This window comes from Diabrotica undecimpunctata, chromosome 3 (assembly GCF_040954645.1).
Source record: "Diabrotica undecimpunctata isolate CICGRU chromosome 3, icDiaUnde3, whole genome shotgun sequence".
NCBI lineage: Eukaryota > Metazoa > Arthropoda > Insecta > Coleoptera > Chrysomelidae > Diabrotica > Diabrotica undecimpunctata.
In genome coordinates, this window is record NC_092805.1 from 130,697,108 (window position 1) to 130,719,191 (window position 22,084).

A 22,084-nucleotide genomic window follows, 5' to 3' on the forward strand; every position below is an offset into this window, starting at 1 on the left:
TTATAAAGATTTACCACCTCAGGTCTCTCCATCCATATACTTTTTTTCTTTCTTGCCCCACCGTTTAACTACATCAGTATTTTCAATTCCAACAAAGTTAGAAGATAGAAATTGCAAACAAACAATAAAATAACTTCTCGTTACAACCACTGTTGCATCGCGATTATGACTCAGTGTTAAACACTACTACAAGTGATTTACGTAAGTATCTCACATTAGTATTTAATATTTCTTAAAGATATAGCTAGCTGAAAGAACTGTTCATAATTATGAGCCGATGGTCTGAAAGGGTTAAGTAAAAACTTGAATATATTATACAAATTACCTAAAGTAATAATTGTTTTCTCAAAAATTTTAAACCAAACTAGCTGGGTTTAAAAACATCTTAAATGTGCTCTTTGCCTTTACATCAGGTTTTGTCTAGAAAGGTATACCAATCTTTTACATAAGATCTTTTACATAAAATCATAAAAAGCTGCTTGTTCAGTAAACGGGTAGATCATAAATAGTATGATTTTTACTAACTGGTCCACTGTAGTAAAGCACCCCGTATCATTTATTAACTATAAGTGTCATTGTAAACCGATATTATTTTGATTTTATTGTTGGTAAAGGGCGTATTTAAATTACACCTTGTATAATTTTTGGGTTCTGTCACAAGTAATTATGAAATTTAATAAATGTGTGTAAACATAATTGTCCTCATTATCTGACTGGTAATTAATAAATAAATAAAATCTTACACTAGGTGTGAAAGAATCTTCGTTGGTTTTCTCCAAGTCAGAGATATGTGCTTTGAGTTGCGTGATGATTTCATCTTTTGTTCTCACTTCCTCTTCTAACATTTCGAATTTCTGTTGGTATTTCCCTTGGATCTCTTGAAGATGTGCACTCATCACTTGTTTTATAGCCATAAGAATATCAGCAAAATATTGTTGTTCATCTTCTAAGGAACCTATAAAATTTACTTATATGTAGTACATATTTGACCAGGCAATTGATAGTTCTTACCTTTGTGAATTTTTACTTGGTTATTAGGTTTGTTAGGCACGATCTGGATTCCACATTTTTCTAATTCCATTTGTTTTTCATCCTGAGGTAAATCTAAGCCATTGTCTAAGGGTGAAGGAACAATAGGAAATAGGCTCTGAGGAGTTCCTGTCAAATTGGCACTATTTGGTGGACTTTGGAGGGTGTCTCTGTTAAAAGTTACACTTTTTGATAGTTTGCTATGCCTTGCAGCGTACCCTTCAATTGTTGGTGCTCGCATTAACCTAAAAATATAATTAACACTTTAATACCGATCATAAAAAATAGTTTGCCTACTTGGCAACTGTTTACCATAATTTTATACACAAATAAAGTAACTTTTAAATTTTGATTGCAAATTTGGGTACCATTTTGTTTATTTGGAAAATTTAATTTGTAATATCTCATCATTACCACGATGTTCCAACAAAAGATTATTCTCTTGGGACCAATCCGATGTTATTGCAAAAACATGGAGATTATTAGCAAAATGGGCGATAGTGAGAGCAAGTTCAATATTTACTTATCAAATGAATACGAACCCAGTTCTAAAGGTGAAAATATAGTCAACTAGTTAACAATATTTCGAAGGCATTGTCTTCTATTAAGAACAAACAAATGTTTATAGTGTAAGCAACCTCAATCCTAAGATGTCCTAGTCACAAGCGATGCCCAAGGCAAATGGAAGAAAACCCGAGGAGAATATAGCTTTGGCGGAGTATAGATGTACAGTCTCTTTTTCTTCTTCATGTGTCATCTCCTCTAAGAAGGTTGGCAATTCGCACTTTTGATACCGCTGCTCTAAAGAGGTCAGCAGAAGTGCAGTTAAACCAAGCTCTCAAATTGTTTAATGACATGTCCCAGATATTGCAGTTGTCTGACTTGAATTGTATTTAAAACCTCTTTATCTTTTCCCATTCTTTTCAACACCTCGATATTCGTGACTCTATCCACCCAACTTATTCTTAATATTTTTCTGTAGGCCCATAACTCGAAGGCTTCTAATCTGTCCGAAACATCTTTCTTTAATGTCCTAGCCTCCCCATAAAATAATACGGAAAACACGTATCTTAGAAGTCTTATCTTTTAAGAAATTGAAATGTCCCTGCTGCAGAGTACTTTTTTCAGTTTGTTGAAAGAATTTCTTGCCTGTCCTATTCTTGCCTTAATCTCTTCTATGTACTCATTATTTTCGTTAATTATTGTACCCAGATATTTATATTTTTCAACTTTTTTAATTTGTTCTTCATGTATTGTTATGTTTTCTTGGCGCTGTTGGGCTTTTGTAATTACCATAAATTGTGTCTTTTTTGTGTTTGGGCACAGTCCGTTTTCTTCACTGACTTCTACTACTCTGTCAACCATTTGCTGTAAATGCTTCCGCTAATAAAATAGTGTCGTCGGCAAACCGTATATTATTGACTGGTCGGCCATTTACTTTTATTCCCATAGTTATTTCTTCTAGTGCTTCCTGGATTATTTCCACTAAATACAAATTGAACAAAGTAGGAGACAGAACACAGCCCTGCCTGACGCCCCTCCCAATCTGTATTTCATTTGAAAAGACGTTGTTCTCTTTTACCACAGCGATATGATTATAATATATAGCGCTAATGATCCTGATGTCTCTCATACCTAAATTTTTCTTTTCAAGTAATTCGATAAGACGGTTATGTTTGACCTTATCGAAGGCTTTGTTGCAATCCAAGAAACACATATATACTGGCTGATTAACATCCATGCACCTTTGCACAAGTACATTCACAGCGAACAAGGATTCTCTCGTTCCCAGTGCATTCCTAAATCCAAATTGTGTGTCACTTATGTCCTGCTCAAGTTTGTTGTGCATTCTCCGGTGTATAATTTTTAAAAATATTTTGAGCGTATGACTCATTAAACTTATTATCCGGTGGTCTTGGCATTCTTTTGCATTTTGTTTTTTTTTGGAATGTTATGAATGTTGACATCAGCCAATCTCTAGGAATGATTTCTTTACTGTATATTGTATTAAATAAGTCGACCAACAATTTGCTGTTCTTCTATTATGTACAGTCTCGTTGGACAGTAAATCGAGTTCAACATGTAGTGTGGGAGTAATATGAAAAAATATATTAAAGAAATTGTGTCAGTTAAAACTGTAGAAACATGCAAGTTTATAAGAAAACTACTAACGTTCATAAAATAAACAACTACTATTTTTTTAATGATGGGAAATTATCAGCGGCAGAGGAGGCACATCAACGACAGATCAACTACACATTCAGTCAGTTAGATAATTTGAAGAAAATGTTGAACTAAATGTACACTATACAGCTTTGGATAAAAAATTGTTTAATAATATACAAAAAAAAAACAGTTGAGTATCATAAAGACGGAGAATAATTTGCATATAACACAGACTGGATTCAAGAGGAAAATAGAAAGAAAGAAAAATGGATACTACTCTATTACTGATTTAACAAAAAAAACACAAGCTAAAAAGTGTTAAAAGAACTCAAAAAGTTCAAATGCCCAAACCGATTGTTGTAAAGGGGATTATAAACTATAACGATCTTTATTTTATGATCCGCAGTTTTCCAAACGCTTATATTAAAATTAATAATGATAAACATATCAAAATTAATGTACAAAATTAAAAAGATTTTAAGCAGCTGTTTGTGGCATTAAAACATGAGCGATAACCTTGGCACTTCTATGAAAGAAAGCAGACTAGGCCAAAAGGAATGGTTAATATTATGATTATAACATTCTTTCAACTCAGAGTATATTGTACAAGAAATGGGAAAGCATGGCTAAAAGCTTGCCGAAGATGCATTCAAACTGAAATAATACCAAACAACCTCTAAATATATTAAGGCATAATCAGCAGGTGGGTAAAATATTCGAAATTAATGACTTATATTCGACTTTATTTTCTATTGTTAAGAAAATTTAGACTTATACCACAAGCCAAATTTCACACGCAAAAATACTGTGCAAGAAAACGATAATAGATTAGACTTGCTGGTAGGTACCTGGAAAATAATTGTGGATACCCTTATAATTCACAGCCAAAATGTGTTCACTATGAAAAAGGTTAATACTCCTAAATTTTTTATAACTGAATCGATTTTTTCGATTTAAATCATGTTAAATTATGCGATTGAAATATTTTCAACTATAATAATGAATATTGTGTAAAGGCGAGCGGTTTACCCCTATAAGCAGAGCATCAACCGACTAAAATTCTTTTTGCATTTCTAATGCACCAAACCTTTTTTATTCGATTCTATATATTTTTCCAAGATGAAATGTATTTTTTTTTTTTAAATTTTTACAAGTGGGCCGGCAATTGTTATTAACAAATAACTTATACAAAAAAGCAATTTCACCGAATTGTTTCGTAATCAATTTTTTAGGTGATCTCATCAAAATAAACACTTTTTCTCTCCTGATAATTTTTCGAAAAATGCTTCCTTTTCGAGTTATTTGCATTTTTTTGTTGAAAAAGTGCCTTAGTTAGCGATTTTTGGGATTTTTTTTTCTAAAAAACTACTAAATGAATTGCAATTTTACAAATAGCTTTATAATCTTTAAACCGTCGAGTACAAGTTAGAATATTTTGACAAGGATAAATGGTTTCTATCTCGCTAAAAACGTGGACCCAAATATTTCGAATATGCCTTTCGAGAGTATCTCGCTAAGCGTGTACAGCGGTTGAGGTGCTGTAGGCGCTCGAATCCTTTCGACTTTTTTAATAATGTAATTAATATATATATATATATATATATATATATATATATATATATATATATGAAAAATATCTGATAATTGATTAAATGAAATTTTAATTTTATTTAATACTACGTAGGTAAGTAAATACTAGGTTACAATTACTAAATATTCTACATTTCACTACAAATTTCTTAGATAATTCTAAATTAGCGCCAACGGTATAGACTTGTTTTAACTTGTTATTGGGCGCGTGTTGCAACCAATGACGTATAATATTAGTTTGATTTACATTAAATCAAACCTTATTTAATAATTTTTAAAGGGCTTTTACCCACATATTTAGTGGCTACATCCATGTATTAACTTGACACTGATGATGGAATATTTATTCCGAAAACGTTTTGTCAATGCAACATAGCCCAACTGGGTTTTTTATATACCTTTTTATAAAGGATTTTATTCAAAATTTTTTATAATACCTTTATTATATACATGTATGTTTATCACATGTTCTTTTGCTGTGCTAATTTTGTTAAATTGCAAACTATACCAAGTTTCAATTAATTGTTTTATACAACATTAACTCTGAATGTCCAGTTTCGTAAGCTTTTTCATATTTTTAACATCATTGACTGCTACATGTCTTTGTAAGGTAACACACTTTTATTGTAACTTCTCTATGGATGTTTGGTTTCATATTGTTCGTTTTAGATGAACTGATGATGCTTTCTGAGCAGAAAGCGAAACGTCTTCAATAAATAGATAAAGTAGCCACCTTCTTTGTCTTTTATTTCTCCACTTTGACCGAAAAACCCACCACTCTTCGAGTGTACCTTAGTTTATATATATATATATATATATATATATATATATATATATATATAAATATATGTTATGTATATAATATAGTCACCTCTAAACTGAACATCTGCTTCAGAGAACTAACGAACGTGGGCAAGCCGCCAATGAGTGCCAATGACAGGAGTACTTCAGATCTCGAAGACATTTTAGAAGCTGGGAGATACTATACAATTTTGCTGTATGGCCTTGCCAAAGACACCCACATGAACAAAATGAATAAGGTCGAAGATTACGACTCCTTTATTAAAGCCACAACTAAAAATAGTGCAGTTAAATTATCATCTCTTGTACCAAATGTAAGTGCCCTGGATGAGCATATCAAAAGAGTTTATTTACAAACTCAGATATGGCTTGGAAACAAAGAGATTGATATAACGGATTGGGGATGGTTCAAGAGTAATGATATTTTACAACCAATAAAAATGAACAGTTCACCTGCATCAGAAGAACTATTGAAAATGATTTTTTTGTAATTGCAAAAAGGGTTGCGGCTCAGCGTTAGGCTGTCGTAGACTAGGTCTTTTTTGCAATGCTACGTGTGAAACATGCTCTGGGGACAATTGTCAAAACTGTCCTGCAATAGAAGAAGAGGTGGAGTTAGAACACGACAAGAATGACGTTTCAGACAATGAATAATTTGATATATTGTAAATAATTTTTATTTTTGTAAATATATTTTGTATACTTTCTAATGTAAAGTATTTTCATGCATAATTTTTTACAATAAAAACATCATGAGTATATTTAATTTTTTTATTTAGACATTTACCAAAGGGGAATTTGTTTCGTGAGCATAGAGGCGATTTTTAAGGGTTGAAAATAAGCAACCAATCAAAAAATATTTTATTGATAAGAAATGAATTTTTGAATATAAATGTACATTAAAAACTTTTGAAGTTGTTTAAAAAGATTTTTTTATATATTTTGACATAGGGGGTAGTTTTTAAGGGTTAAAGTGTTGCAATCAACCAAAATTATTTTATATAAGCAGAGAATTACATTGTAGATGATATAAATGCACTACAAAAGCTTTTGAACCTGTTAAACGATTTTTTATAATTATTTTTATTAAAAGGGGTGGTTTTTAAGATTATTTAAGGGTTGAGAATGTACACAATATCCATTACTATAATTGACAATATTTCAATTACCTAATTTAACACGATTTAAATCGATAAAATGCTTTAATATAAATGTTTTTCATTATTTTCAATAAGGGGTGATTTCACCCCTTAAAAATAAAAAACTCACCTAGCGCATATATAACTTTTGAAGAGCGAGGTAAAATAAGACTAATTCCAAATTTTTAGCAAAATCGATTCAGTTATAAAAAATTTAGAGGTATTGACCTCTTTTCCTCCACAGTGACTGGAGTATTTCATTAAATAGAATATACCATTTATATAAATATACCGTTTCACATGAATAGCCATTTTTTTTGCATTGCAAGATTCACAAACGTTTCTATGGAGTTTTCTTGTTTTCGGTGTCGTTGCAAATTTCTTATTATTAATAAATAAGGGGTATTTTTTAGAGGTATGGAAATGTTAGTTGAAATATGATTTATGTTTAGTTGGGTTTGGCATTTCAGCATGGTCAACATAACCGTCTACCAGAGCAATTAATTCGCTTAACCATGGAACGTTTTTACACCACGTTTACTCTAAATGATAACTTGCATCCATAGAGATATTGTACAGTGAGTACAAGAAGAAGTTGTTGCTGCTGTAGAGCGTAGCATACAGGAAGACCAGAATCAGTCTATCTGCCATCGTGCACAGCAGTTAAATACGTATACGTATACTTAATGAAAGATTTTGCGGAAAGATCTTAGTTTGCGTGCTCACAAACTCCAACTCATATAAAAATTAAAGCTGCACGATTACTTAGCAGCAAGGTGTAGATTATGTAAATGGATCCAAAACGAGATTGCCGTTGAATTTTGTTTAGCGACGAAGCTCACTTTCGGTTGAATATCTATGTCAACAAACAAAACTGCCATATTTTGAGTGAAGATAATTCTCAAGTATATGTTAAGACATTATTACATCCAGAAAAACTGACTGTTTGGTGTGCTTTGTAGGCTGGTGAAATCATTGGTCCGTACTTCTTCAAAAACGATGCTGGCCAGAATGTTATAGTCAATGGCGAACGCTATAGAGCCATGATTACTTACTTTTTTATTCCTTATTTGAACAACCAGGATATGCAAGAGTTGTGGTTTCAACAAAACGACGCAACATGTCACATAGCTTGTGCCACAATTAATTTATTGAAAGAAACCTTTGGTAACCGCATAGTTTCACGTTTCGGACCTGTCAGTTGTCTTCCAAGATCGTACGATTTAACACCGCCAGACTATTTTCTGTGAGGAGTGAAGTCGCTAGTTTACGACGATAAGCCTGAAACGATTGACTGCTTATAGAATAACATTCGCCGCGTTTTTGCCGATATGCGGCAAAAAATGTTGGAAAAAGTCATCGAAAATTGGACCTCTAGATTGGACTATGCCAGAGCCAGTCGTAGCTGTCATATGCCAGAGATCATATTTAAATTATTATATTTAAATAAATCTTTTATATATTACTGGTACATTATAATTTCTTTACATAATCTAACATCAGAAAAAGATATGTAATTGAAAAAGGGATAAAAAATAAAGAAATAACAATTAAACAAATAATGACATTAAACATTTTATAGGTTAAACCGATATAACAATATTTTTCACCTTTTAAACTCAGTCGAATCAATTTTCTCCGGCATAGCGGCATCATTAACATCTTTTTCTTTGGTATCTTCGGACAACTTCTTTAATATAGATTTTAAGTTTCTTCTTTCTATTGTTTCATTTGATTCGTTGGAAGAGTGTAGAGGGCTTGATGTAAGTGGAGCAGTCAAAAAATTTTTGTCCGTTCGATGTTGTTCGTGATGCATGCTGGAACCTTCGGAGTGAGACCTAGCAACAAAAATATGTTTAAGTTTATTGTAGGTTAAGTATGTTTCCAATTCTTAAACTGTAGTCTGCAGTGTAAATTGTAGATGTGTATATATATATATAAAAAAGAATATATATGATTAGGCACATGATGTTCACATCCAGTTTCTCCATTTCACTTTGTAATCGGAAGTATTAGCCTCCAACTAGTTTTTTATTTTTCGGGAATGCAACATTTAAGTAAAATAAATGATTTTCATATCAAATAAATTTACTATTTGTAAAATCACTCTTTATAAAGACCTTTTCTGCGAGCTTTTTCCAGCGTAAAATAGATCCATATTAAATATTCCAATCGTTTTTTCATACGTTGTCGATAATATTGAGGTCATTTTGGGAAATATGAAAATACTTTATTTTGGATTAATGAAAGTTAAAAATGTTTTTTTATCAATTCCGTTCATAACTTCTTTAATAAACAGTGGATTAATAATATTTTTAAGTGATATATTTCTTTCTAAAGTTTCCTAACTTTCTTCTCTCTTGCATTATTTTAGTGTAGATTTATTCATTATCAGCTGTTGGCCTCATTAATTCTCTAAAAAAGCTTCATAATAAGATGGAGATGATTCACAATTGACGCTTATAAACTATTTCAAGGGTATGGTGAGAGTATATTTTGTTTTTTACAATAATCAATAAGATCTAAAAAAGGGCAGCTCCTGTTCCCATGTAAAATCAATTTTAATATTTTAGACGTCTTCTTTACACCAACTTACAAAGCCTATTGGGGGCCTGATAAAATTAAGATATCCCCAAAAACAGCTTTTTAAATTATATAGCAATAAAAAAATCTTTTTGTTAGCCAAATATTTATATAGTGTTAAATATTTATTAGTTGTATATATTTTTAACTATATTCAACGTGCTAGTAATCTTTTAATATTAGTTTAAGCACAACATGATGATTTTTGGCATAATAAAAGATATTCGACGACCTTAGTAATAATATATACATGGGTAAATTATACTTTGCGTATATGTCTCCATGTGTAAAGGGAATTCCCATCCAGGGAATTATGGATATCCAATAACCCAGCTTACGGGGCACAAAGTAATCCCCTTTATGACGGAGCACGATTTCTAATTTGGCGAGCATGACAACGGGAGTGGGCATCTATTACTTCAGAATATATGGCTAAGTTTGGACTTAGACCAAGTTTAACGGCCTAGAACTACGAGTGAAGGTCACAACGGTAGGTACCCACCATCCTTCGTTCGGCTCGAGGAGATAAGAATACGGCCGAGGTCAGAAGGCCCTGCCTGTCGTAAGAGGCGACTAATGGGTAGGAATTGAGAGGTGGAGAGCCGTCGCTTGCGGTGTCGGGTTTGTAGAAACGCACACGGTCGCTTAGGTGACACGGACACCGGTCTACACTCCTAGTATCCGAGACGACACTCTCGTGGGACCACTCCACTCTCATTCCAAGAGAATCTGGCGAGTTTGAACGAGCTGGGCTCGTACACACCTCTTTTGGCCTTATGTCAAGGTGTTGGTTCCCCGGCACGTACCCGTCAGGAGATTCAAGAGTGGTAGAGGAGAGATCCTCGGCGGCGACCTGTCCACGTACGAGGTGGAAATTCCTGTGCCTGCGTCGCCTATCCGCCCGTGGGTGGGATAACGGGTAGGAGAGGTAATCGCAACACAGGTACTACGGGGAAGGTGGAGCCCCACGAGACGTTCCTTGTGTACGTAGCGTGGCACCTTCATTTTGGTGTCGGTCTCTTAGGGGCAGTGGAGTCGTTAACGGTCGTATAGCCGAAAGGCCAGGTAGACCAGGGTCCTGCCAGTTTTTTAATTGAAGGGCACAAACGCTTAGCAAAGTACCCACCATCCTAGGTACAAACCTAGAACGTCAAACCCATATTAGGGAGATATCAACAGTGGCTGTACCCACAATAAGCGAATGCATCCATATGCTCGTCAATACGGTAAAATTAGCTTGACGTTTCAAATTTCTGCTTTACCTTGACGTTTCGAATTTCCGCCTGCTGAATAGATTTAAAAATTCAGCCAGAGAGTATTAGTCCGTGTCATAGATTGTGGAGAAAAATCAGATCTGGTATATATTAGTTATAGTTGCAACTATTATTAGCCATGTAGTTACAGTCGCAGGCGTTGGAACACATTTTCTATCGTCTCAAAGAAAAGAAAATGCAATTTGAGCCTTGCAGTCTCCATTAAAAAATAAGCTAAACTATCATATCCATAAAAGTAGTCTTAACAAGAGCTTAACTTGTAAAAATACAAATAAACAGCCAATAAAATATACTTAAGTCAAAGCAACTATATCAGAACACTCCTAAGGAAGAAATAAGATGGTCTTGTGAACTTGTATATATAGCGGTTACAAAAGACCATTAGCATTTCACAATAATATTCTGTGATTTTAATATCAAAAAAGGAATAAGAAGCGATACAGCAAAAATACAATTTTGTCACATCGGTTGCATCGGTACAAACCAAACGGCAATGATATTTGATCCATAGCTTGCTATGTAAAAAGATCCACAGAAGATTGACTTAAAGAAGTTTAAACGGCAAAACCAACAACGACATCGAATTTATTATCACATACAAAACAAGATAATTTAATGGGTTACAGTCCTAAATCAATTTTAGGTAGCAAGCGATTACCGAATGGTCCGAGCTACCGTAGAAATAAATAGGAAACAAGAAATATACAATACGATAAACAGAAACAAATTTAAACCTTGCCCACACTCAACCAATTAACTATAACACTTTAGCTTCCGTGTGAACCACCCATGGGCACAGTAAGTTTTCCGTTCAACCCATAACCCATGTGGCCACTAGTGGGAACAAAAGTTATCGTTGCTCATGTCGGTGTGTACATCTCAGAACCGTAGATATAGACGATTTGCAAAGGCGTGACATACGGGTTCTCGAAAATGACTGTCGACTATCGTTCGTTACTCCCACCATTTTTTGAGTCAATATCGTTTACATTATTTTGACTAACATGTACACGTCCTGTTAGTTTGCAAAAAAATTATTGCAGTGGGTAATTTTAGTTGGTAAAATGCGTAAATCGTGGAATTATAAACAAAAGTTAAGTGAAGATGAATGAATTTTAGAGGAGAGCGATTTTTTTGAAAGTGACAAGGAATAGGAAAATTCCTTGGACGATCCCAATTTTTGACTAATCTACTAGTGAAGATAGTTATCTGGAAACTACAAATTTTGCTAATAAAAATAATTGTAAAAGAAAGCTTTCGGTGGGCATGACCAGTCTTCGAAAAAAATTAAAATAATTAAAAATATACTATCTACATTTCTACATCTAGGGGGGAGTGCAACAAGTAAGTATCGAAACTTATTCTTCAATAACTAAAATCAGTCAGAAAATGTTGAAAATATAAATTTCATAATTGAAAGTGAAGAATCCGCTTGAGATTTGTCAAAAAATATAATAATTTGGGAATATACTAAAAGTAATGAGTTAAATCGGTTTGAATTTGATGATGAAGTTATGAATTTCAGAAATATGAATTATATCAAAGATAAATTACATATTGACTTTCACTTGCTGTTTCTGGAACCTGTTTTTTTACTTGGTACTAAAACTAACCGATACTTTGAATGAGATTTGAATGACGAATGGAATTTTAAATGAAACCATATTAAATAATTGTATAATAGCTGTCTATAAAGTTGATTCATATGACACGAAAGGGAAATGAAAGTATTTTTTGGCCTAATGATATGGATGGGACTAGTACAGATAAAAACCAAGGTTTCGAGCTTATTGAAGTACGATGCATTTCGTACAAATTGTCAATAATGAAGACTTTCTTCGATTACGATGATGATTCGAGTGTGACCTATTTTATAAGGGTGTTTAAAATAGTCAGTATTATTAAAGAGTATCTTTAGTTTAACAAAAAACAACGAAACATGAAACTTATAATTCTAAATTATTGTATTTGTTTAAATGTTTTAAGATAGTTCCGTATCCGCGTCGTTTTGGCAGTAGTTGCATTTTCTTTTACAAAAGTCACATCTGTTTAAATATTTATTGTCACTACCTCTACAAGAATAACAACGACCTCGTTTTGTTGCAGATTCCGACACTTCTGTTTGCTTCTTTATACTAATATTGGTGGTCTCTATGGCAACGATTACGGATATATGGTACCTAGTGGGTTCTTCGTATATTGCTTCAGGTCATCGTTTTATATTGAGTGAGGTTAATTGTTATGCAAGCTCCTCCAGAAATCAATTTAACTAAAATATCAACTCCACTTTTGGTTTTGTTGTAATCCAAAATAATATTTGGTTTAAACTTTTGGTCTTCCCTTACAAGGTCACAAGGTCGATAATAATACGGCAAAATTGTTAGCCTGTGTTAACATTAGCTGTGCTAATGTTTCTAGAGAACAAAAATTTTGAAGAATACCGTGAACGATATATCATCTCAAGCAATAATTTGGGTAAACTCTTTCTAATTTTTCTAATAGTACCCAAAAAAATTAAATTTTTGGATAAGAGTTCTTCAAATAAAGCAATGTCGGTAAAAAATTGTCAGTTGTAATATTTCGACCAGACCTATATTAATGTTCTGCCAGTGTTTTGACAACTCTTGGGTCTTGGATACGTTTACATTGATCACCAACATTTTCAGTATATATCTCAAAGTTGCAACAATAAAACTTTTCAGCCTTCCATAAATTTCAAGCTTTTATACCGTATTTCTTCGGTTTACTAAGTATATAAAACAGAAGTGATCAACGTCCCCTAAAATCTATCAGTTCATCATCATCATCCAGCCCCATTTTCACATCCATTGTTGGATATAGGCCTCCTCCAAACGTCTCCAGTTCTCTCTATCTTTAGCTGCTGCAATCCAGTTTGTTTCTAGTCTCCTTAGGTCGTCGGTCCATCGGGTGGGTGGTCTGCCTCAACTTCGCTTGCCGGCTCTTGGTCTCCACTCCAATAATCTCTTCGTCCATCTTCCGTCTTCCATTCTAGCAACATCCCACCTCCACTTTTGTTTATTGATTCGCAGTATAATATCGTCTACGCCAGTTCGTCGGCGTATCTCCATATTTCTCAAGCGATCTTTTAAGGTCAGGCCCAGCATTGATCTCTTCATTCGCCTTTGTGTTACCCTCAGTTTTTTGGCAGTAGCTTTCGTTAAAGTTAGGGTCTCTGCTCGGTAGGTCAAGACTGGTAAGATGCATTGGTTAAATGCCTTTCTTTTCAGGTTATCGATTAATTCTACCTTGTTGTTATTGATCTGTATATCTTCGCTGGGAACCATATTGGTCATCATTTTGGTTTTCTCGAACTTTATCTCTAGCCCAGTTTCTTGTAGTATGTCATTCAGTTCTTGGAGCATGTCTTTGATCTCTCCCAGATTATCTGGCAGAAGCACGATATCATCCGCAAAACATAGATGGTTTAATCTTTCTCCATCGATGGATATTCCTTTCTGTTGCCATGTTAGTCTTTTAAATGCATACTCAAGAACGGTAATGAACAGCTTTGGTGACATGGTATCACCTTGCCTGACTTCCCTTTTTATCTTTATTTTATTAGTTGCTGAATGTAGACACTTATGGTTGTTGTGGCATTTTTATATATATATATATATATATATATATATATATATATATATATATATATATATATACATATATTTTATCAGCAAAGGAAGGTTCAAAATCAGGGTTCCGAAGATATCCCAGAAATCTCCTTGGACGAAATTTACAAGGCTCTAAAAAAGATGAAGAATAACAACGTCACAGAGGACGGTAACGTCACAGAAGCGATAAAGATAGGAGGCTCAGTACTGATAACCAAAATTCAAAAGCTCTTTAATCTATGCCTATGGAATCAAAATATCCCAACAAAGTGGAATAATTCAATAACTGTACTCTTACACAAGAAGGGAGATATAGCGGACCTGAAAAGATACAGACTAATCAGTCTCCTTAACCATCCAAATTATACACCCGAATAATAACGAACAGATTAGAGACAAAGCTGGATTTTTACCAACCTCGGGAACAAGCTGGTTTCCGCCCTAATTACGGCACAAACGATCACCTGCAGTGCCTAAAAACCCTGATAGAAAAAACTAACGAATATAACCGTCCCTTGGCATTGATATTTGTAGACTTTAAAAAGGCGTTTGAAAATCTATCAGTTGCTCGTCAATAACACCAAAAGTAGGTGGTAATTTATCTCGTTCTTTCCTTTCTGCTCTTGTATCCAAATTATCAAAGCGAATATACTTCAAAATACTTATAAATATATCCTAATCTAGAGAAGCTTTATAAATAGGACGCGTAAATGCATTATTTATATTGGACCATAAATTATGCACCTTCTCATGAGATTCTCTGAATCTTCCACCTAATATAAGTATACCAAAGAAAGCACGAGTTTCGAATAGATCAACTTGAATCCAATCCTCCTTTTTTTCGTTCTTACTCTTATACGCAGCTATGAACTCAATAGCTCTTTTATTGATAAACTCAAGAATCATTGACATTATAATATCAGAAAAAAATAAATTGAAGGCGTCCATGCATGTCTCAATATTTTGACTTCTCGTAGTGAGACCTGTTTTTCTATACTAAATTACATGCCAATGTCTTACCCATTTTTAGAGTTGAATAATGCCATGCTCGTCTTTTGCACATAACATCAGACAAATTAGATCGTTCACTATCTGTATTTTCAGAAGACGTCGCTAAAACTTCCTCGTTCTCGAATTCAGTAATTGATAATTTACCTTTATGTGCTTCCGGCTCACAACCATCATTATCAGTCGCTTCACTATTGCTTTCGCCCAGCCCTGCAACTTCATCTTCTTTACTGCCTGATAGGAGTAAGGTATACAACTCAGCTTCACTCAAAGGATTATTCTCTTTCCACATTTTGATATAATACTGCACACTTCAAGATTGATGCGTGAAGTAAATTAATAAACAATCGTGAAATACTGCTTTACACGAAAGTCGAGGTCTCGAACGTTCCCGTATAATATGCCTTAGACACAAGGTTAATTTCTAGTTACTAATATTTCTACAAATATAATCCTTTGCCCTTGAATGTGTACACCGGTAAACAGAGACTTTACGTATATAGTTTATTTCACGAAATATGGTTGAGTGCTTAATGATTGCAATAAAACGCGACCGCAAGTATCCCAGCTTAGTCATCATTAGTTGAGCAGGTAAGTATTCAGGTAAGATTGAAGCTACTGTAAAGTGTCGTTATCTTGTTTGTATAATAAATTCCTGGTAATATAAAAACGATTAAAAAATCGTATAAAATTATAAAAAACAATTAGAATACATTTTATTTCATAAAGTTGTAAACATTTTAACAGTGAGTTTTACTATCAATGGTTGATCTTTTAATGACCACAATAAATTTGTTGATCGTTAAGTATTTCCTGGAATAATTATACAGGTTCCCTCTATTCTGTATAATTTGTAAAAGTATATAAAACCGATTAAAAAAATTTTTAAATATACATTTTGTTTCATTTAGTTGAAAGTGTTACAAGTGTTACCAGTGTTATACCTATTTATACCTATAAAACAGCATTATGTGGCGTCCGTGGAAAAACATTGATGGTGCTTCTTCCAGTGTTCCAGCAAAGAAAAAGCATTTATCTGCTGACGCTAGAGAAATCTTAAAAACAATATATAGTTCTTTACTTACACGAGGACTTACTGCTAATACTGCTGCCAGTGAAATATCTGATTTAACGAAAATACCTCGAACCACAGTGAAAAGAATTACATCAAATCCCATTAAGTCAAGAAGGAAGCGTAAGGATGCCGGTTCTACCAAATGTATTGACGAAAGTGATAAGGACTTAATAAGACGAAAAATTTACACAATGTACGAAGAGCAACGGATACCTACATTAGATGCTTTAAAACAACGGCTTACTAATGATAATACACAAATAAACTGTAGCCGCATTAGTCTTTGGAGGATTTTGTCTAAAATGGGCTTCAGATATCGTACAATTTACAAAAGGCAAGTGCTTATGGAGTCCCATCGTTTACAAAAGTGGCGTACTAAATATATAACTTCCGTAAGAAAGTACCGTACAGAAGATCGACCAATAATTTATCTGGACGAGACATGGTTTGACACTCATGAAACACCATCCAAAGGATGGTCCGATTCTTCCAACAGGTGTCAAACAAAAGCTCCATCAAACAAAGGGAAAACAATAACAATTTTATATCCAGGATCAGAAAATGGTTGGGTCCCAAATGCCTTATGGCTTTCCGCAAAGAACATTAAAGACTCCTGCGTGGAGTACCATGAGGATACAACGGCAGAACTTTTTGAACAATGGTTTACGAATTGTCTTATACCTAACCTTCCTCAAAATAGTGTGATAGTAATGGACAATGCAAGTTACCACAGTCGTCAATTACATAAGTCTCCAAGAGCAAATAACAAGAAAATTGAAATTCAAAACTACCTGTTGGAAAACGATATATATTTTGAAGAAAGTTATTTAAAAAATGAATTGTTAGAAGTGTTAAAATCATTTTCTATTAAAAAAGTATATGTTTGTGACGCATTGGCCGAGGACATGAGACATACAGTGTTATGGCTTCCGCCCTACTATTGTTTATTTAATCCCATAGAGCATATGTGGCACCAACTTAAGTCAAATGTTAGGTCACAAAATGTTTCTCCGACTTTAAGTGGTAGTGTATTGGAATTAATAAGGAAATGTGTTGATAATATCTCCCCAGAAAGTTGGAAAAATTCAGTACGCCATGTAATGAAAGTAGAAAATTCATATGTTACTTTGAATCACATAATTAAACCAATTGTTATTAATCTTGAAGAGGATAGCGACAGCGAAACGGAATTAGGTATTTAGGAATTCATAAATATATTTTGGTTATTTTGGGTATTTTTTTGTTGTAAATATTAACTTGTATATTTACAAGTTAACTGTAAATGTTTACATTTACACTTTATTGAGAGACTCTTGTATACACAATAGGATCAACTCAGGTAACCATTAAGCATTCAACCATTTTTCGTGAAACAAACTATACCTACAAACATATTGAAAATATTCTTCGAAATCCGAAAACCTGGTAAGGACTAACCCAGCATCATAAATGTTACGTATAGAAAAATCTGTAATTTGCGTGTTCATTAATCATACAAGAAAAAATAGATTGAAACAAATAAAGAGAACTTACGATGAATCGGATTTGTAAAAAAATCTTTCACAAAATATTTCATAATATAATAAGAAATAAGTGAATTTCGGGTTAGGCTTGACCCAGATTTTGTACTTTGAAGGTTAAAAGAGGGGTTTTGCGGCGAACAGAAGTGGTTTTACATATTCCTCAACGAGAGGCAGGCAAATTACTATATTAGTAAATTTAGATATAAAATCATAATTATATTGTCATTAGAGGTACCTAACTTAAATTAACGGTTTTGGGGATTGTATTCAACAAAAGGTAAATTTAGACTGGGGTGGTCTAATGATAGTGGTACTCTTCTCGATATCTTTAAAAATAATTATTATTTAGAATATTTCAAAGGAAACATCTTGGACTAACGAAACCTTTTATTACTGTAATAAAATACTGCAATAAAATGTAAATATGCTTTTACATTATTCATTTTTTTTTAGTATTTAACCTACGTAAATTATTTCTGGAATCGAGGCAGATTAATTCAATATGTTCCTTTTATACTTTTCTCTTTAAGTTTAAAGTTTACTTTACATAACTTGAATTTTTTACAAACATCAATAACAATAAAACTAAAAGTTGAAGTCTAGTACTAACCTAGTTAAAGTGTCGTTATCAAAACTTTGGTTATCAGGAATATCCAAGGAAAAACTTCTTGTTTTCATGACGAGCTCGAGTTCTTCTAGCTTCTGCCGTTCGTTGAGAATTTTAAGTTTCTTTACAAAAGGAAGGGGTCCGTATTCAGGAGATAAATCGTCGATTGACCTGAAAAGTTTTTGTATTGGTAACGTAATAGATTGGAAATTGTTAATTTTTATTCTACCTAATACAAGCAGGGGTAGAACAAAAGGTGTACCTATACAAAATTACCTATTTTTCAATTCCCAAAAAAACATCTAAGCACAACTTTGCTCAACTGGAGTACTTATATTTATAGTAGTAAAGCAAATAGAAATTACAATGAAAACTATGCTATTCGTTAAGTAATAAATGTACCAAAAACAATTCTGCGATATTTAATTTAAAAACTGGTTTTTAAATACGAAACAAGGACAAAACAATAAAATTCAAGTTGTTAAAACAAATTGTTACTGGATTATCAAGCTGGAGTGCCTGGGTTTGATCCCGGAACTAACACCAAATCTTTGTTGATTTCCATCCACCGTGCTTCAGAGCACACGTAAAGCCATTGGTTCTGGCTACGTAAGGGACGCTTGAGCGACCTGAAAACTCTAACACTAGACCTAAGCCAGAAGGTAAGACGAACTTTACTTTTTTTTACTGAAATTTAAATAAAACGCTTATAATATTTGACAGAATCAATGAAAAATTTTTGGACTTTTCTCTTCTAGGAAGTACCACTTTCTTGTACTTTGTGTATTGGAAATAATTCTTCTATCGTGTAATTATTGTACCCACCTTTTTGATTAGAGTTGGCGAAGTCCAAAAATTTGGGACTTATTAATATGGTCTTCTCTGCTGACTATTGGTTAAGGTTAAGCATTATTAGGTGGCCATTTCATTAATTATATCAATAGTAGTCAAGTATAAATCTTAGAATCATAATATTCTGATTTTTAAGCATATTTCTCCTTTTCGGTGGGGACCTACGAAGGAATAACACCGAGCCAAAAACCGTCATCACTTGCCGTACTGACAATAAAGGTAAATAGTAAATAAAAATTAATGTTTAATTTACCTTTCGATTCTTCTTTAGTTTGCGGTAATCTTAGCTATATATTTCCTTTTCGGCAGCTAGGAATAGCTTTGATTAAGCCTTATTTAGCTTAGTAAATTTAACTGTCTTAGCATTACAATTAAGTTGAAACTGCAAAAATTTAAATAAATTTGTCACTTGTTAAGGAAAATGCTCTCAGAGGCGTAACCAGGGGGAGAGCGTGGGGAGTGGTCCTCCCCGGACCTCTGATATGTAGGGCCTCCAAATTGGCATAAAAATTATAAAATAAAAACACAGGTTGCAGTCACATAAAAAGCTTATTCAAAGGTTGAATAAGTAATGATATTATAAATGCACTGGAAAATGATGGATTGGATCGACAATTGTGTAGGAGTCAAGGCTATGATAATGAAATTCACTATGTCGGGCATTCATACGGGTGCCCAAACCAGAATCAAGGAAAAAATACCAAAATCATGTTGGAGCTTTGTGCAAACTAGTCTTTTAATTTGTGTGGAGTTCATGCTTTTACAATCAACCCTAGCTGTGTCACGTTTTTCGCAACTTTAGAAAGTGTTTAAAATTTCTTCTCGTAATCTCCACATAGACGGGAGATTTTAATGGAAGTTATAGGTGTATTTGTAAAAGAGCTATGTGACACTAGATGGAGTGTCAATCACGAAGCTGTGAAACCTATTATGACATATTTTGAGAATTAGTTCAAGTTACAGAAAAATTGTGTGACGTCAAAGAAAATATTGTAACACTCTGCTGAAATTTTACTCTCGAATATTTTTGATGTCAAATTTCTTGGATTTTTTCATTTATGGGGGTACATTAAGCAAGAAATAAACAGTCCAGAGAGGTATTTCCAGACCGAGTGTTTAAGCCTTGAAAACGTCGTAATAAAACTCCGAAGTTTGAAAGTCTTTTAAAAGACAGTCTATATGAGTTGGTCACGAAGGCCCTCCAGTTTGCTTCGTATAAATGTGATGAAGTGAGAATCCATGAAAAAAAAAGTAGGAGACGTTTAAAAAAGATAATGGCTGTACAGTAAAAACGTTAACGACAAGTATAGACTAAGCACATTTAAAAACTTAGAGAAAAGTCAAGAGTGAATGGTATTGATATTTTGTCAATATTTTTTTTAAAATGTGAAAAGTGCCTGGGTAAAATGTGTAAAATATAAGATTGAATTATATAAACTAGCACTATGCAAAAATTACGAAATACAAAGTAATATACTACTAAACCCATTTAACTATAAACTAGTAAAATATTTTGTAAAACTTAATATAATGTTTTTTTACTTAAGCGGATATTATTTTGGGATGAGTAAAGGGATCACGATTTAATTATAAATATGTAAACCTGTAGCGTGATGCACATGTCACTGTCAGATTTTTTTTAAGATGTTTTATGAATCTAAAAAATAGAAAAAAAATAAGATCAGTAAGTAAAGAACATTTAAAATAAATATGAATAATTAAGAATTTAAAAAACAGCAAAATTTGCAAAGATATTTTGCAGTTGTGTCTTAAGAATGCCAGTCATTAAATTTGTCTGAGAATAAATCTTATTCTAATCAATGTTATTAATTATTTGCTTATGATCACCACTGTATATCTTAACTGTAGTATTATTTTATGTTATGTAGTACATATATGTCAGTGACAGTTGGATCAATATTTTCATTAAGATATTTCTTGGCCACAGTTTTAAAATAAAAACAAAGACTTTTACACCATGTCAAATAAAAGTTGTTTTAATGCTCTTGGCTTCATGACCTGTATTAAGATGAGAATCTTAGAGTATTAAAATGTGAATATAAACTAAAAATTTTTAATATTTTTAGGTCCTTCATTTTTCGCCCAGAAAATTTGCATAACATATTAAAACAGTTCAACAAATTTCATTAAAATCGAATTAACAGATTTTGCATAATAATTTTGTAATCTAAATTTTCGTTTTTAAAATTGATTTTCTTTTTAAATCTTGCATAACAAATACTAGACTATATAGAAGTTTGCCGATTCTTTACTCATAAAAACGTAGATAATCTATCTAACTTATTTTAAGGAATTGAAATCGGATCATTGGGACGGCCTCGGGAATGTTTAAAAATTATAAACAATTTTTTGGCTGATAAACAAATAAAATATCTCTGTAACTATTAGCTTAAATTAAATTCTGAAAACGGGTCAGAAAAAACTTGACAAGACGTTTGTTATTAAAGAAAACAAGTTTAATTACGAGCAGTGGTTCCTGAGGTACAACTGATAAAAGTTGACCGGAATTTGCGACGAAGTTCTAAGCAATAGCATGATACTATAACTAACAAGATAAGTCAACGCGCATGTTCTTGCATCTCTCTCGTACACCTGTGACGTAAGCCCGAGACAACTTTAATGATGCCAAGTTAAATGCTCTATCTGTTGCTTTTCTGTGTGCTTCAAAACGTAATGAATGAGATTTTTATTTATTCATTGATGTAGTAAAGACTTTGTATATTATAATGTTATATAAATTTTGTGGTGAAAACATTCAGTTTACTGTGTTAATATCACCTAATTTAT

The 22,084-nt window shown here is 33.0% G+C and overlaps 1 protein-coding gene across 1 annotated transcript in view; it reads right to left on the reverse strand.

Moving 5' to 3' along the window:
• Cngl (Cyclic nucleotide-gated ion channel-like) overlaps positions 1–22,084 on the reverse strand; it is a 591,998-nt gene that overhangs the window by 16,576 nt on the left and 553,338 nt on the right. The window contains exons 19-22 of the mRNA XM_072526928.1: positions 18,428–18,595; positions 8,336–8,563; positions 1,012–1,274; positions 744–955 (exon numbers count right to left, since the gene is read on the reverse strand). Of these exons, the coding sequence (XP_072383029.1) occupies positions 744–955; positions 1,012–1,274; positions 8,336–8,563; positions 18,428–18,595 (871 nt within the window). The remainder of the gene's footprint in view (positions 1–743; positions 956–1,011; positions 1,275–8,335; positions 8,564–18,427; positions 18,596–22,084) is intronic.